The 16,885-nt window shown below is 42.3% G+C and overlaps 1 protein-coding gene across 1 annotated transcript in view; it reads right to left on the reverse strand.

The window, feature by feature from the left end:
• Window positions 1-16,885, reverse strand: part of COL4A3 (collagen type IV alpha 3 chain) — a 90,261-nt gene that overhangs the window by 61,158 nt on the left and 12,218 nt on the right. The window contains 14 exon segments of the mRNA XM_025200433.1: window positions 2,530-2,622; window positions 2,869-3,033; window positions 3,311-3,346; window positions 4,668-4,755; window positions 7,918-7,959; window positions 8,125-8,178; window positions 8,994-9,038; window positions 10,234-10,290; window positions 10,556-10,618; window positions 14,070-14,147; window positions 15,278-15,319; window positions 15,433-15,468; window positions 16,021-16,083; window positions 16,859-16,885. The exon segment at window positions 16,859-16,885 is cut by the window's right edge and continues 18 nt beyond it. Coding sequence (XP_025056218.1) covers window positions 2,530-2,622; window positions 2,869-3,033; window positions 3,311-3,346; window positions 4,668-4,755; window positions 7,918-7,959; window positions 8,125-8,178; window positions 8,994-9,038; window positions 10,234-10,290; window positions 10,556-10,618; window positions 14,070-14,147; window positions 15,278-15,319; window positions 15,433-15,468; window positions 16,021-16,083; window positions 16,859-16,885 — 889 coding nt within the window.

Raw genomic sequence — 16,885 nt, forward strand, 5'->3', positions numbered from 1 at the left:
AGGCACGATCTGCCTGCCACGAACCCGTGCTGGTTTCCCCTCAGCATAATTTGTCCTGCCGGGCTCTCACAAATGTGAGCCTTGATAATTTTTTCAAAGACTTTGCCAAGGATGGAGGTGAGACTGACTGGCCTATAGTTGCCCGGGTCCTCCTTCCTCCCCTTTTTGAAAATGGGGACCACGTTGGCCCTTTTCCAGTCCTCCGGGACTTGGCCCATGTGCCACGAGCTTTCAAATATTCCCGCCACACTGGAGCCAGCTACTTCCCCCACTCCCCACTATGCAGGTCCTGGTATTCTACTGGGAGTGGATGGAGCCCCACCCTCTGCTTCTCCACAGAGTCCAGCAGGGGGCTTCCCCTCTGCGAGTATGGAGCTGCAGATGCATGGTGCAGAGCCCTGGGGATAGAAGCAGCTGGGCAGCCTGTGCAGGAGTACGCTCCTCACCCCCAGCACAGCACTAGCTGCCTTTATTGTGGTTCTGCGTTGCACACCTGCAGCTCTGCACTTGCAGAGGTGAAGCCCTGCACTGGACTCTGTGGGGAAGCAGAGACAGGGCTCCCTCCACTCCCAGCAGAGTGCCAGGATCTGCACAGTGCGGAGGCAGTGAAGCAGCTGGCTGCGAGAGCTGGAGCTGCATGTTCAGGGAGCGGAGCCATGGGGATAAGGCAGACTCCACTCCGTCCCCCCACACAGCACTGGCTGGAGTCACACCTGCACCAGGCACGAGTGCCCTGACCCCAACTGCTGCTGCTGCCAGGCAGCAGTGGCTGCATGCCATGGGGGGAGTGTGGGGGTCTCTACACCCCCACCCTCCCTCACACCCACACCCTGCAGAGCTGAGCTCCGCACTGCCGCTGTCCCTCTGGAGGGAGGAGGAGGAGGGGGAAGAATTCCTCCAGCATAGAACAGAGCCTCCCCCTGCCCTGGAAAGGGAGGAGTGAGAGAAAGAGTCCCCCTCTGGTGCTGGGCAGCATCCCATAGAGCCCCCACTCCCCACTCCACAGTGATGGGGGAGAAGCAGGGAGAAAAGTCCCCCTCTGGGGCCAGGCATCTTCACTGCAGGGGGGGAAGAGAAGCGAGAAGAGCCCCCCAGCACCGAACAGGGCCTCCCTCCCAGCCCCGCAGCAGTGGGGGAGAGGAAGGAGGGGGAAGAGTTCCCCTCTGGGACTGGGCATCCCTGTGTTCTGGGAATCCTGGCTGTCAGGGAGCTGCTGGGGCAGGGTTGCGGGGGGCCTGGCCATACCCCGCCTCCTCAGCTCAGCTTCCCTGTGGAAGGGAGGGCTGCTCTAGCACCCCCGGGCTTCTGGCATGAGCCAATGCAGGCATGCGCCGAACATCTATCCACTTGCAAACCAGCTCACTCTCTGCAGGTTAGACTACCCTGCACAGACTGAATCAATTCAGGATCAGGATTTTTTAATGTCTGTCCGTTGCCCTTGTGGCCACCCTTGCTGTCTGTACCTGGCATGCCAACATCTTACAAGTCGAGGTTGCAGGTGTTTTTGGCACTCTGCCCAAAAACATTGCTGACCGCTGGTCTAGTCAAAGGAACTGAGGGGTTGTATACTTAAAGGAAAGGGAGTAGGTGAAACTGCTAAATACCTCTTGCTATTGCTTTATTAGGCCATGAACAATTGTCACTCCCAAACATAGGCAGAAGGGGATAGGCACCCAATATTTTGTCTGCCTTGAATGGGAGATTCAACCCTTCAAATAGTGAAGGCATCTCAGAGTAATAGACGATTACCTGGCCAAATTCTAGTTGCCTGTGGCAGGAAATAAATTTCTAGGGGATTCTGAGACCCATGAACAATCAGGACAATGCTGATGTTGGGGGCTGGGGGCAGGGACTGGCTTGGAGATATTTAGGGGTTATCTAGTAGATAGTCATGGTCTTTAATTATCATAGGCTTGGGGAGAGTCCAAGTCTCCAGCAGGAAGGTCTGGCAGGATCAGCAGGAAGGCTGATCGCTGCAAATACTGGCAGGACTCTCATAGGTTAGGTGGTAGCCGGATGAAAAGGTAAGAAATTCGCCTGTTTGTTTTGTCTTCAAACTTATGGTCAGTTTTGCTTGAATAATTCTTTTCTCCTGTATAATAAATCCTTTTGTTGTTTTGTCTCCTTACCAATTGCCTGTGGTAAGCGTGAGTGATATTCCAGGCTAGGCTATTCTCTACAGAAAGGGGGACCTAAAATTCTTTCACAACCCAAGGGGAACTACCTGGAGCTGACAGAGATTCCCCTACTGCAGCTCTGAGGTCTAGTATAAAGGCAGTGGAGCTGAGGCTTATGGGGTATAAGGACAAAGGGCAAACTGTGGTTTGTTCCTTGGGTCAAGCCGCGGGACAGCAGAGAGAAACTCAGGGCTCCATGGGTGCCAAGCAGATGGGTTTGTGACAGTTTGATGGAAGTTTTTAGTACAGTGTTTTCCATCTTGTTGCTCCCAATTGAATCAAACAAATTTTAATCTTAGGAACATTATATTGTACAAACAAACTGTACAGGATATTGTACAGGATAACTGACCTTTCATCCCACGAGGTCCTGGAAGTCCTGGTGGTCCCATATAGCCTGGGTTTCCAGGGATTCCTGGTGGGCCTCTTTCAAACATTACTTCACCTGTTGATGAGATGAGCACAGCACCCTTACCTCAGCAGCCAATTCAAGCTATTGCTCTTTGGAAATCTCATTCAACAAGATCTTCTAAAGACACTCCAAAAGATGTGCATTTAAGTCAGGCTGCAATCTCAGCTATACCAGCTAACTCCAGAGATACTGACTTTTCTCTGGATTTTTACCAGTGTAAGTAAGATCAGGATCTGCCCTACTGTATAAAAAAAGAATATCACAGGTTTTAGAGTGTACCTGGTTGTCCTGGAGGACCTGGCGGTCCTACAGAGCCAGGTGTTCCTGGTAACCCAGGAAGTCCTGGAGGTCCTACAACATTGATGCCTGGTTGTCCTTGCTCTCCCTTCTTTCCTTTAGGCCCTGGATATCCATAAGGACCCTTTGGGCCAGGACTTGATATACCTAACAAAAGAAAAAGTGTTTTTAAAAACCCTGAGGATCCCAGATGACTATATTAGAGCAAATAAAAAAAATAAAATAAAAATATGTTCTTTAACCACCAAAGATGTAACACATTAGAACTTCTGCTTCTATCTTTTAAACGCACATCAATTTTTTGTCCTTGAGAGACATTATTTTCACTCATCAAAAATGTTCACTGAAGTTTTTACCACACTTAATTTTACAAAAGTAAAATAAGCCAGATGAATATATTAGGATGTTATTATGCAATACATACCTGGTCTACCTGTCCCACCTGGGTGACCTCTTGGCCCTACAAAAGCAATATGTCCAAAGTCTGAATGAAATATTTCACACTTTCACTGTTCAAGTACCCATGGGAGTGTTTTGAACTACATAGCTGACTATGTAATATAGGTGAACAGCAATTTTGATGTAATGTCAAGTACTACATATGGCTTGGGCCTCTGTATGTTAAGCTTATTTTACCTAAATAAGGAAGATTGCCATTTCCCAATCTCGCTACTATTGCATACTGTTTCCATTGAAGTCCAGTGACATCAGTATGTGCACAACAGTTACAGGATCAGACTCTTACATTTGGCCAAGGAATGAACACTCCTGAAAGATACTGAATGCCCTCAATTACCACTGAATTTGGTGGGCAAGCTCATAGGATCAAACTTTTAGTTCCCAACCCCTAATAACTCCAAATATGAACATTAGGGATTTTCTACAGACAAATAACCACTTCTGAATTCAACAGCACCCCTCATATACATAAATGTTTGCAGATTTGAGCTTTAGAGAGTAAAGTTAAGGGCCGATGAGCATAAATATGAGACAACCTGCAATATATTGTAGAAGATCCATCTTAGCACATAAATCTTTCATTACATTGTGATACATCCTGAATATCAAACCTAGCACATCTTTTGGCATTTTCCTTTTTAGCAGTGTGTTTTCCTTTTATAGTATTATATAATTTTATACTAATTAAAATTTACTCTAGGAGACAGGCTGATGTCTTTTGTCAAGTTTGAAAGACAGGCAATAAAATGGGATGAGGAAATGAGAAAAATATAACAACATTTAATATAAAATAATTGCCCTCTCATTGGACTAGTTATGGTTTTGATCTTGTTATTGCTGCATTGGATACTGAAATCCAAGGTGTGTGAAGGGTACCAAAATGAGGTTAGGCCAGTGGTTTTCAAACTGTGGTCCATGGACCCCTGGGGGGGCCACAGACTATGCCTAAGTGGTCCGCAAAAGAGGATTATGAGCAATCAAAAGTATGTGAATACCCACATTTACAATTTAAAGGGGTCCACACCTCCATTTGAAATTTTTTAGGGGTGTACAAATAAAAAAGGTAGAAAACCACTGGGGTAGGCACTAGGCTTAGTCTTACTGAGATACTCAGCATGGAAGAGAGGCAATTGGTATATTCTCTCCTCTCTCACATGTCTTAGTGTTTGTTGGCAATAATTTGGTGGCAATGCAGCTGCATTCCCACCAAGGCAGGCTCAGGTTTTCATACACACACAGCAGATCCTCCCTGTGTTGTGCAGAATCAAGCCTTTTGCACAGATTACTCATGGTGAAGGGTTCTGTTTTCAGAGTGTTCCCACCTGGTGCGCCAGGTTGACCTTTAGGTCCTGGGAGACCGGGGGGTCCTTCATCTCCTTTTTCACCAGGCTGTAGATCATAATATTCTGTCTTAAAACAGAGATAGCAAGAGAGAGAGAGAAAAAAAATTAACAGTAAAAGAACAGCACAGCCTTCATAGCAAGCACCTGACACAAGTTATCTGCCTTCATAGCTACCTGATATCTTCCGTTAACTCTAAAGTCTCCAGTAACACAGAGAGAGAAAGGTTGCTACAGTTGTCAGGATATTTCAGCTTAGTTGTAAAAGATAGCGACGGGAGATCCTGACTGATGCTACATAAAATTTCAGCCTTCATAGGCAAGACTGAGGTTGTCTCTGGCTTAGGGGATCTATTGGAACTAGGACCTTTCTTTCGTGATCAGGGCATTATAAGGTCTTGTGTTTGTACATTATCAATTTCAGACCAATAACTTCATCTCTGGCTGTTCATGAACAACTATCTGTATGTGTAATGGGCTGTGGCCACATGAAAATAGATAGTGCTGTGAATTTCAGCATTACTTGCATTCATATGGCACTATACTTGTGAAATGGACACATGACCATGAAAATTAAGCAAGTATATTACCATAAGCATGGAGGTTCACACTAATATTAATACTACAATGCTAAGAAATGTATTTAAAGCACATGAATGAGCAGAATGCAATTTGTTTTGTAGATTATTTTCCAGGCGAATAAACCAGGTTGAATAGCAGCCACCTTAAACCATTTGGTTGTATTTATTTGCATTTATCAGCTGGACATATACAAATTCATGATGCTGGACAGGATGCACCCAAGGGTGCTCAGAGAGTTGGCTGATGTGATTGGAGAGTGGCTGGCCATCATCTTTGAAAACTCATGGTGAGTGGGAAATGTCCTAACTGGAAAAGGGCAAATATAGTGTCCATGTTTAAGAAAGGGAAAAAGGAGAATCCAGAGAACTACAGACCAGTCAGCCTCACCTCAGTCCCTGAAAAAGCATGGAGCAGCTCCTCAAGGAATCCATTTCTAAGCACTTGGAGGGGAAGAAAGTGATTAGGAAGAGTCAGCATGGATTCACCAGGGGCAAGTCATGCCCTGACTAACTTCATTACCTTCTATGATGAGATGACTGGCTCTGTGGACATGAGAAAACTGCTGAATGTGGTGTACCATGATTTTAGCAAGTCTTTTGATACAGTCTCCTACAACATTCTCCCAGGCAAGCTAAGCAAGTATGGGCTGGATGAATGGACTGGACAGTGAACAGAAAACTGGCTACAGCATCAGGCTCAGAGGATAGTAATCAATGGCTCAATGTCTAGTTGGCAGCTGGTATCAAGTAGAGCACCCCAGGGGTCACTCCTGGGGCTGCTTTTGTTCAATATCTTCATCAACAACCTGGAAGATGGCAATGAGTGCACACTCAGCAAGTTTGCATGTGACACCAATCTGTGGGGAGTAGTAGATATGCTGGAGGGTCGGGCTAGGATTCAGAGAGACCTAGACAAATTGGAGGACTGGACCAAAAGAAATCTCATGAAGTTCAACAAGGACAAGTGCTAATTCCTGCACTTAGGATGGAACAATCCCATGTACCAGTACAGGCTGGGGACTGACTGGCTGGGCAGCAGTTCTGCACAAAAGAACCTGGGGGTTACAGTGGAGAATAAGCTGAATATGAGCGACCAGTGTACTCGTTGCCAAGAAGGCTAATGGCTGCATTGGTAGGTGTGTTGCTAGCAGATCAAAGGAAGTGATTATTCCCCTCTATTCAGTACTGGTAAGGCTACATCTGGAGTACTGTGCCCGTTTTGCCCTCCCCCACCCTCCCACAGAAAGGATGTGGACAAATTGGAGAGAATCCAATGGAGGGCAATGAAAATGGTGTTGGGGCTGGGGCACATGACTTATGAGGAGAGGCTGAGGGAACTGGGCTTATTTAGTCTAGAGAAGAGAAGACTGAGAGGGGATTTAATAGCAGCCTTCAACTACCTGGAGGGAGGTTCAAAAGAGGATGGAGCTAGACTGTTCTCAGTGGTGGCAGATGGCAGAAAAAGGAGCAATGGTCTCAAGTTGCAGTAAGGGAAGTTTAGGTTAGAAATTAGGAAGAACTTTCTCACTAGGAGGGTAGTAAAACACTGGAACAGGTTACCCAGAGAGGTTGTGGACTCTCCATGGTTGGAGGTTTTTAAGACCCAGCTAGACAAAGCCTTGTCTGGGATGATCTAGTTGAGGGTGGTCCTGTTTCGAGCAGGGGGTTGGACTAGATGACCTCCTGAGGTCCCTTCCAATCTTCATTTCCTATAATTCTATGATTTCTTTTATGTGCAGGGGCCAGGTGCTAGCAGTCATCACCACTGCTCTACAAGCCATATTTATAAAGGGTCACAAATAAAGGGAGACCTGAGAAAGAATGTCTAGCATTCAAAAGTAATTGTGTAAATAGTGTAAATTTATCCCAACTACATAGTTGGTCTAATAAAAGATATCACCCCACAAGATAGAAGTTGAAATTCAAAATAACTTTAAATTTCTATTGGCCCTTTTCATGGTAGTCATCCTATTCAGTTTAACAGAAGCATGTTTTTGTTCCAAGTCCTAAATGAAAAAATCATTCAGTGTTTTAAAAGGTTACTTCTTGTAACTTCCTTCTGAGAGTATTGCATAGGACCTCTACAAAAAAAATCAGTAAAAATCACATGTGTAAATGGGCAGAACTTTGTTTCCGTCCAGAACCTTATGGCAAGGTTTATTAAAAAATGAAGTATTATTTTGAAAATTAAACTATGACACTTTATTTTAACTCAGTGCACCTCGATGTCAAGCCCAGCACATGCCCAGAAGAGGTGTCATGTTAGTTGGACATGGCTTACCCAATAGCTGTATAGAACAGGTGTTTTAGTGGGGCCTTTTCGGTGCTTTTATCTAATAGCTAATTGAATCAGCTGGAGATACAAGCACCATAAAGCCTTGCTGAAGCACCCAGTCTATACAGATGCTATGGAGCCAGGTTGAATGAAAATGCTGCTTCTTCCAGTAAAGCCCTTTTGTGTTGTTGTTTTTTCCACATCTGTCAGCAGCCTCTGTATCTGCACAAGCCTGATGTTAGTACTTTAATAAATCAACTCCTCAATTCTGGCACCAAGGGATATTCATTACAGTAACTTATATAGTTGGCTCACTCCTATATTTAATAGAAAATAATGACACTATGATGTTAATCTGAGAATTATTAACACTTACTGGACCACAAAGTCCTGGTGGGCCAATGTTTCCTTTCATCCCCTGCATTAGAGAAAAAACTTGGCTGTTAGTTAAACATGTTACAAACAATGTATTAAAAAATGTTCACAGTGTGTTGAGGATTTTGCTATCACCAATTAGGAATAATGCAACAAACAAGCAATCCAAGACATTTTTTTTCAAAAAGCAAGGCTATTAGGCAACTACCTTAGGGCCTCTTCCCCCAGCAATTCCTGGTTCACCCTGTTCACCCTTCTCTCCCTGCAGGTGAGATAAAAAAGCTATCATTAAGGCTAGTCTCTTAACAATTTCATCCATATCATCCAAATGCAAGTCTTGACCTTTCATGCTGATGAAAAAAAAATGAGTGGGAGAGGCTCAGCGAAGGAAACCCCTTTGAGAATTCCCTTATAGAAAGCTTTTGCTTTCATTCCTTTGGGGCAGCAGTTTTCAAAACTGCCGGCCCTGCTTTTAAACCTGGTAGGTCACTGGGCATCTGTCTGCAGGTGGACAGGAACATCTGTAAGGAAGATCCTTGCCTCCTCACTGGCCAAGGAGGCAAGCAGTGCTCTAGCTTCTTGGCAGTGTTGCATATATGAAGTAGTTTCATAATGGGCATCTCTGAACATGGTTACCCTCAATTATTCAGATGGATATTAAAGCATTTAAGGCAGCATGTTATGTTTTCTTTTCAGACTGCTGGATAGGATAGGACATATTACTGGGTGGGACATAATGTGAAACTCTTCCACCTAGTGACTCCTCCCAACAGCTGCCTCAATTCCAAGCACAATGGTGGTCTGTACAGAGTTGCATCACCAGAGCCTGTGTGGGACCATGCCAAAGCAGCTGGGATCCTTACTTGCACAGCAGTAAGGCAAGATGAACAGGGAGCATTCCCTATGTGAACAGGCCTCTTGGGGTGTGATCCGTCCCAATATAAAAAAAATACAGCCAATTTCAAAGTATATTCACAAATAGATTCTCAATGCAACTTGAAAACAGAAAACTCTTAACACAGACATACAATCTTGTCACATTTGTAGAATTACCATCAGTTAAGATTTCTTCAATACCTGAAAGCCAGGAGGACCTGGGTGACCATCTTTTCCAGGTTTACCCTACAAAAAACATGCACCATTATAAAAAGGTAGTGAATTATGCTACGTCAGGGGAAAAAAATGACAACATTCTGTATTTATGTCAGGACTTATTATCTTAGTGGCTCCATGACAGTGATTTATATAATTCTAAAATGTAACTTTATACTTAATCATTTACACAAATCTTCTAATGCATACAAAACTATAAAATGCAGTGTAAGACATTCCTGATTGAAGAACCAATTCTTACACTCCAGTCCTAAATAGGATTTAGAGACAGGTCAATTTCTAAAAAATGAAGCACAGCAATCTGAAGTTGACTAAAAACAATTTACTTAAAATAATTTGGCAGTGCAAAAGTTACAATAGATTCGTTTAGTGTTGAATAATATTATTGATTTTATTTTTAAAAAAATACCTAATGTTTTCCAATAACTTTCAAAATGAAACATTATTTGACCTGAGGAATCAAAACATTTTGTTAAAAAATGTCATAACAAAACACTTGGACTTTTTCACTTTTTCTCCTGCAACCTAAACAATATAGGAAAAATAACAAATTTATTAAATATTTTGGGCAACATGGATCTACATTCTTTTTATAAAAAGAGTTTTGGCTAAAAATGCCAGGCAGTTCTAATAAAAAGTAGTATTTACACTTTCCTAGGAAAACATGTTCCAAATTTGTAGAGAGAAAATTCATTATGCTGTAATCTCTTTATTTTTTACATGTGGTATTTTTAATGCTGGATTCAGGCATCTGCAAGAACTCCTGTTATGGTAAAAACTGTACCTAAAAGGGGCGCCTTACTTGATAGATCTGCTACCTGAGTGCATTCATAATCAAATCGCTTCCCTTAATTGATAAAACTTTAAAGTAATCTAATCCAAACCCCTTGGGCATTTGCAGGATATGTCAAAGTATCCCAAGCAAATGATCAGCCAAATGGTCCAGCCTCTTTTTAACTAACATGTGGGACTGTCAAAAGCCTTACTAATGTCCAGGTGTATTAATTTTCACCACATTCCCTTACTGACCAAAACGAGGTTTTTTGTCAAAAAGGAACTTAAGTTGACTTGACTTAATATTGTTTCACCTGTGGCAAATTTCCTACTGAAGCTGCTGAAAAGCAAAGCGGGACATCCAACAACAGCACATAAATACTTTTCAGAAAAGAATGGTAGTTTGAAAAATTTAATTTTGCACATATACCTGTGGGCCAGGTTCTCCTAGATCACCTTGTTCACTCTGAGAATCTCCAGGCAAACCCTGTAATAAGACCCCCCAACACCCACAAAGATTTTGAAATTCATATTATTTATTACATTTTACAATGATTATGATGAAGCATAATTAGATCTGATGATAAATCCTGATTAATGGTTAGACTAAACAGTGTAAATATAGTATTCCGAAGTACTGTTTTTCCATATGATGCTTTATGGAAGTTCTGAATTCTGAGGCCTCTGACAGAGGTTAATTTGAATGACATTGGGACCTGATCCCAACAATCACACAATTTTTAGTCACTTACTGGTGATCCAACTTGTCCTGGCAGTCCCCTTGATCCTTTCTCTCCTTTCTCTCCTTTTAAACCCTGTTACAACAAAATTAGATATTTATTTAGTATTCTAGATTTTTAAGTTCCTCCCAAAAAACTACAGGTATTTTATAGGTAGGAAACCCCAAAGTTACAAAAAAGACTGTATGACAAAAATTAAATGCTTAATTTGGATAAGACAAAGGTACTGGTAGCAGCCAGGGCTAATGCATTTAAGAATTAGCACCTATGATCGAAAGAATCAGTCTGCCATTTGTGAACTAGAGACAGACTCTACCCTTATTTCCAGAGATAGTGACTACTTGCAGTAGTATATAAAATGCTCAGTATTTGTAGGTCTGGCCACCAAATATGCACTGTAGTTATTGGTTAGAGCCAGAGATGCTTTTGGGGCTAGGGATAGACTTTCAAAAAGCCTGAACTTGATTGATTCAATCTTTGCAGGTTAGTCTAACCTGGCTAGGCTGAATTAATTTATAACTGCACAGACATCCCAGAAATGTAGGCACATGACTGCAGTAGCTCAGGCTACAAGTTGGGGGGTGCTAGAGCAGCCCTCCCTTCCCTTATACAGTGCTAAGATGATGAGGGGGCATGGCCAGGCCCCAGCAGGACGTCCTGATTAGGGAGGTCTGCCTATATGGTCCCAGGTTTTTGCACACTCCCTGCTCAAGCGGGCGGGGGGGAAGGGGGGGAGTGTTGCCAACCCCCAGCCCCCTGCTAGCACTCTGAAGCAAGAGGGAGGGGGTGTGCAGTTCATGCATCTGTTGATGGTACGGAGCTCTTCAATCTCCCTCCCTGCTTCTTTATACTGTCTGTAGCAAACGGACAGGCAAGCAAGCCAGCAGGGGGCTGATAACCATGTTTATCACCCGATCAGCAAAACAATAGGTCTGTGCGAAGCTTCAGTCACTGATTTGATTTGAAGGAGATTTGGCCCAATTTGGCAGCTGAATTTCCAAATCCAAATTGAATCAGGAAACCCATTAATCACTCATAATCGATTCACAGAGATTTGATGATTCGGCCATAAACACATGTTTTGTCTTCGTACCTTGAGGTACCAGGAGTGGCTTGTGAACAGTGAGATGGTGGGGTGGATAAAGCATCCCATGGGAGCATGGGGAGGTCCCCTGCATGCTCAGCAGCAGATCTAGAAGTGGACCAGAAGTACTTCCACTGTGGAGCATGCAAGGGAACCCTCCCCACTCTCTGGCTCGGCGACTGGTGCTTCCTGGGTCTGGGGGGGCACCTGGGGTTCCCCTGTGACTGATCTCTGAGCTGGGGGGTGCACATGGGGGTTTGCTGTTGAGTGTGTGAGCCCCCCCCCCATCCCCTGCACTCCCAGGGGATGCTCCATCTGCCCCACCATCTCAGCGTTCCCGAGCCATGCATGGTACCTTAAGGTACGTAGAGAAAACATATAAAGCTGTGTCTATGTCCAAATCTCTGATTCTCCAAATTGGAATCGAATCTTCAGATTCAGCTGAATCGACAGTGATCCAGATCAGCTAATCAAATTACTGTCCCCCGAATCGGGCTGAATCCAGATCGAATACTGCCTGCTTCACACACCCCTACAAAACAAGCGCCTCTCTTCATTACTTCAAACTCTTCTTAAACAGCTTACTAGCTAACCTGTTGATTAGCTCCAAACAGCCCTAAGCGGTCACTGTTTTGTCTGCCTGTCCCAATGAAATTGGAGACATACACATCTGGATTAGCTAGCATACCTCATGCCTAAGGTCTGTGGGGTTGGGGTGCCTTCTGTGGGAGATGGGAGGGAGGGGGGGATTTCCTGCTTGAACCACAAGCAGCAAGTTTGGGGTACGGCAGGAGAAAGCCAAGCAGACCCTGCTGTGCCTGCAAGTCTCTGCTGAGTTTCAGCCAGGGAGAAGAGGGGAAGGGCCAGCCCTGCTGTGGAGCAGAGAGACCTACCCAGCCCAGAGAGCATGCCAGGATGCTGGGGATGTTTGGTTTATCTTAAACCGTCAAGGGGTCTGGGACAGATATTGCATAAACTGGTTTGAGCCAAATCAGTTAAGTCTGATACTACATTCAACCAGGTTTATCTCAAACCAGTTTCAGCCATTTTCAAACTGGTTTATGTGCACTGAACATCTGTTCTGTTACAGGTTTAAACTAGTTTCTGATCACTTATAACCAGTTTATGTATAATGTCTGTCCCTAGCCCAGATATCCAAATAATTAACAAGAGCAATCCATGTTTCTGTCTATTTGAGATTAAACTGCTTTACCACATTCTATATGAGACCATTCTGTAAAAGAAACAAGTCCAGAATCTGCTGCCTGCTTTTTGTACTCTGAGTTCTGCCAGAAAGTATCTGGAGAAAATTCAGAATACTGGTTTTAACATATAAAGCTTTAAAGGAGCTATTTACTTGAGAAAACACCTCTCCTCCTCCAGCAGTACTGACAAAAGAAAGTAGGGAAGGTACATCCCTCAGTTTAAATTAGCAGAGGCTGCTGCGAGGATATTGTATGTGAAGGTCCCTGAATTTAAATCTTGTACTGATCACATTAAAAGTGCGATATATAACCTCTGCTTTCAAAACAAGATTTTTATTAACACACTTATTATTCCACAGGCATTATACATATTAACATTATTTTAGAGGCCCAAACTACCACATAGACATATAAGAAGAAGCATTTACTATCTAAAAAACAAGACAGACAAAGAAGAAGGAAACAAAGTAATATGTTTTCAGTTTTACACATACAGAAACAAAGAACTAAGGGGAGGATTTTCAAATTTATTTAGGTGTGTAAAGATGAATAGGCGCCTATTGAATAAAAAAGGCAACTTCCACTGATTTCTTTGTTGAATTTATTCTGCATTTGCATGTGCAAGAAAGCTGAGTGGAATTTCATTTGTTAAGCTGAGGGTATGCATAGACTGTAAGGATGAAAATAGAAGTAGGCAGACTTTCTAAGGAATGGTACATCCTTGTATTTGGCATGTGAAGTTGTGCAGCAGAAGGAGCCAGGCACTAAAGGACAATTGTCTAAAAATAAAAACATCAATAACATAAATACTGAAAACCTGTCTTGGAAACCAAAGCAAAGCAAGTGTGTATGGGAGCAAAGTAAGTATGGACCAAGACAAAGCACAATGTGTTGGCTTATTTCTACTTCGTTTTAGCCAATTTTATGTTAGTTTTATTTGTTTCGGTTTTTTTCTATACTGTCCTGCCCAATAAGATTCAGGGCAGCTTACATTAAAAAGTCATAAAGACAAACACATAAAGCAATAATAAAATAAAACAAAACAGTTCTCCAAGGAATACCCCAAAGCTTAACCCCACCTGCTAAAATCCTGTTGATCCCATTTCCAAAAGATGCCTGGCCTCAGGTTCTGGTTGGTTGGCATATGCTATGCACATTCACAGTATGTAGTGAGTGTGTGTATTAAAGACACATTCCAGTAATATTTTTGAAACACATATCAAGTTCACATAATTACCGTCATATTATTTGGTTGACTTAATGTCACAATAACTGTTCCTGGTGGCCCAGGGGGCCCTGTTAAACCAGTGTCCCCCTGCAAGAAGAAAGATGACAAAAACATAATTTATTAATTACTGGCAATCCATTACAACTCATGTAATCTGAATTTGTGACAATCAATTTTCTGAGGATGTAGTTAAAATGTATTTTTCTCTTGTTATTTCTTCTCTCATACTTTGACTTGGCTATAGCACATTTAAGACTTTTCATAATTTTTTTCTAAGAAATTTTCCCACATATTTATTATACCAAAGAACTTTTTTTACACCACAGAACTATTTAAATTTGTGTCCTCTGCCCCCTCAACTTATTGCTGTAGTGGGGAAAGCAGTGGCAGGGGGGGACAAGCATTAGGAAAGTTAAATAGCCTGAACCCTGCCCTTTTCCCCATTGCACCTGGCCCCCTACCACCTGTCCTGACCCCACTTGCCCTCCCACTACCTGCTTCCTCCATGCCTGTTCCTCATGGCTTCTGCCTTCCTCTCCATTTCCCTTCTGCAACCTGTTCCCCCTTGTACTTTTCCCCTCCCTCTTGCCACCCCTGCTGCCACTTATCCTCAGTTAGAGCTCCAGCTCTGGCCCCTACCTGGCCATGCAGCAGCGGTTGTGGCAGTGACTGCTCTAGGCCTGAACCCAGCCCTGATCCCAGTCCCAGGGTTGGTCCCTGAGCTGGAGCCTGAGCAGGAGCTGCTGCCACCACAACCACTCATGCCTGGCTGGGCAGAAGCCCAAGCCACAATGTGCTCTATGCCTAGGGTGACCATGAATCCTGGTTTGCCAAGGACAGTCCTGGATTTCAAAGGCCAGTCAAAAATTAAATTGAACATCCCAGAATAACAGGTGCATGGGGTGTAGTCCAGCAGGGAGGTGGAACAGTATTGTGAGCCAGGCAGCTCTGCCTCCCCACTGGACTGTACCCACACTCCTGCCCACACTCCTTCAGGATATTTAAATTATAAGCTGCTATGTAAAAACAGTTTTTTCCCTGACATAGCCTCATCCCCATCCTCCAGTTAAAGTAGTCTGTAAAGATTTTCCTCCTATTACAGCAAAATATTTTGCACCACAGTACTTACTTTTCAAGAACATTCCATCTTAGGACATAGAAGTAAGAAGATATGAGAAGCAAAATTATTTAATGTTTTGGGAATGTTAGGTAACTACCTTTTGTCCTTTAGTGCCTATGACTTTAGCCCCCATGAGACCCTGCAAAATATTTAAAAATGTTACTTATTCATTTAAAAAGCATCAACAAATAATGAATGTATGGCATTATATACAATTTACTAGAGTTCATTATATTACAAGTTAGGATCTACCTTAGGTCCTGGAGGTCCCACTCTCCCATGAATACCCTAGAGGAATAAAACCCAAAGTTTACAATTCCAAAATCCTTATTACCAATTTAAGGTGTAAGCCAGCTGAAAATAATAGGATTTTTTTCCATTGACTTCAATAGGCTTTTAGATTCTAGATTTTCTGCCTTGCCATATTTATTGATTTTTTTATCTTCGCACCTGTAATTAATTGTGGAAGCAAATATCAACAGAATTTTTAACTACCTGATATGCAAGTGCAAACATATAGATGTCTAAGTTAATAGATGTAAATGGAAGTTAATATAAGCATAACATCATATATGCAATTATTTCACTATGCAAAATTATGCCTACATAAAAAGGGTTACTTTGAAATTCTATAAATTATTAATTATAAAGATTAAAAGAAATAAAAAAACTAGTTATCAGCACGAGCTCTCTGAATTCTATGCACACTATTTCTTAGGCTGTAATTTTCTTAAACTGTCAGAGGCATGAAGTGTCTATGTTCCTGCATATTCAACTTCATTGGGATTATGGGAAAATCCCAGGATTAAATGGTAATAAAGAGTCTCATTTTATACTCACTGGAATTCCCGAAGGGCCCTGTGGTCCAACTGGCCCTTGTAATCCTCGTGGACCTGGATCACCCTTTGCATTAAACAAGAAATGATAATAAATGCCCTTGTATTTTAAAGAAAACAAGAATATTAAGAACCCCCTATTGTGATAAGCACAATGAGGTGAGTTATAGTGCAGCAATATTAATAATTAATGTATTCTTTGTATACATTGATTAAGTTAATTAATTTAGATTTAAAAAATATTGATAAAGCATTATACCACTGTAGTACAGGCTTAACTACTGTGGAATCAAATAGTTGAATGGAAGTGTAATTTCAATTGAAATTATAAAGGCTCCTATACAATTTTTACGGGTACAATTTTTAAGAAATCAGGATCCACTTAGGACATAGGACTTGTCATCTCCCTGAAATTCCAGGGTTTGTCTCTAAAATCAGCTATATTCAAAGGAAGGTCCAGTTAATGGACAACTATGGAATAGCCTGCCTTGGAGGAAATTCCTTCCTAAACTGTTAGCAGCTGGCTAATGCCTTCAAATATGGGGAAAAGATACCTTCTAAAATTAAAATAAGAGACTAAAGGCCTATTTTATATGAAGTCCCAATAAGGCTCTATTACTACCTGTTATTATTATTATCATCTACACACTTATTTAACTTTACTAAGCTTTTGGCCTCTAGACTATTCTGAGCAGTGACTATGACATTAATTTTCTATTGCTTCAAAAAAACTCTAAAGTTTTAAATATGTTAACTTTCACTTTAATTCAATATTCTCTGGTGACTGTTTTATGAGTAAGGTTGAATAGTAATGCCAGGCCTGTAAATTCTCTTTGAATTACCTGAACCCCAGGTATTCCTGGCATTCC

The sequence above is a fragment of the Alligator sinensis genome, unplaced genomic scaffold, assembly GCF_000455745.1.
Source record: "Alligator sinensis unplaced genomic scaffold, ASM45574v1 scaffold596_1, whole genome shotgun sequence".
Classification (NCBI taxonomy): domain Eukaryota; kingdom Metazoa; phylum Chordata; order Crocodylia; family Alligatoridae; genus Alligator; species Alligator sinensis.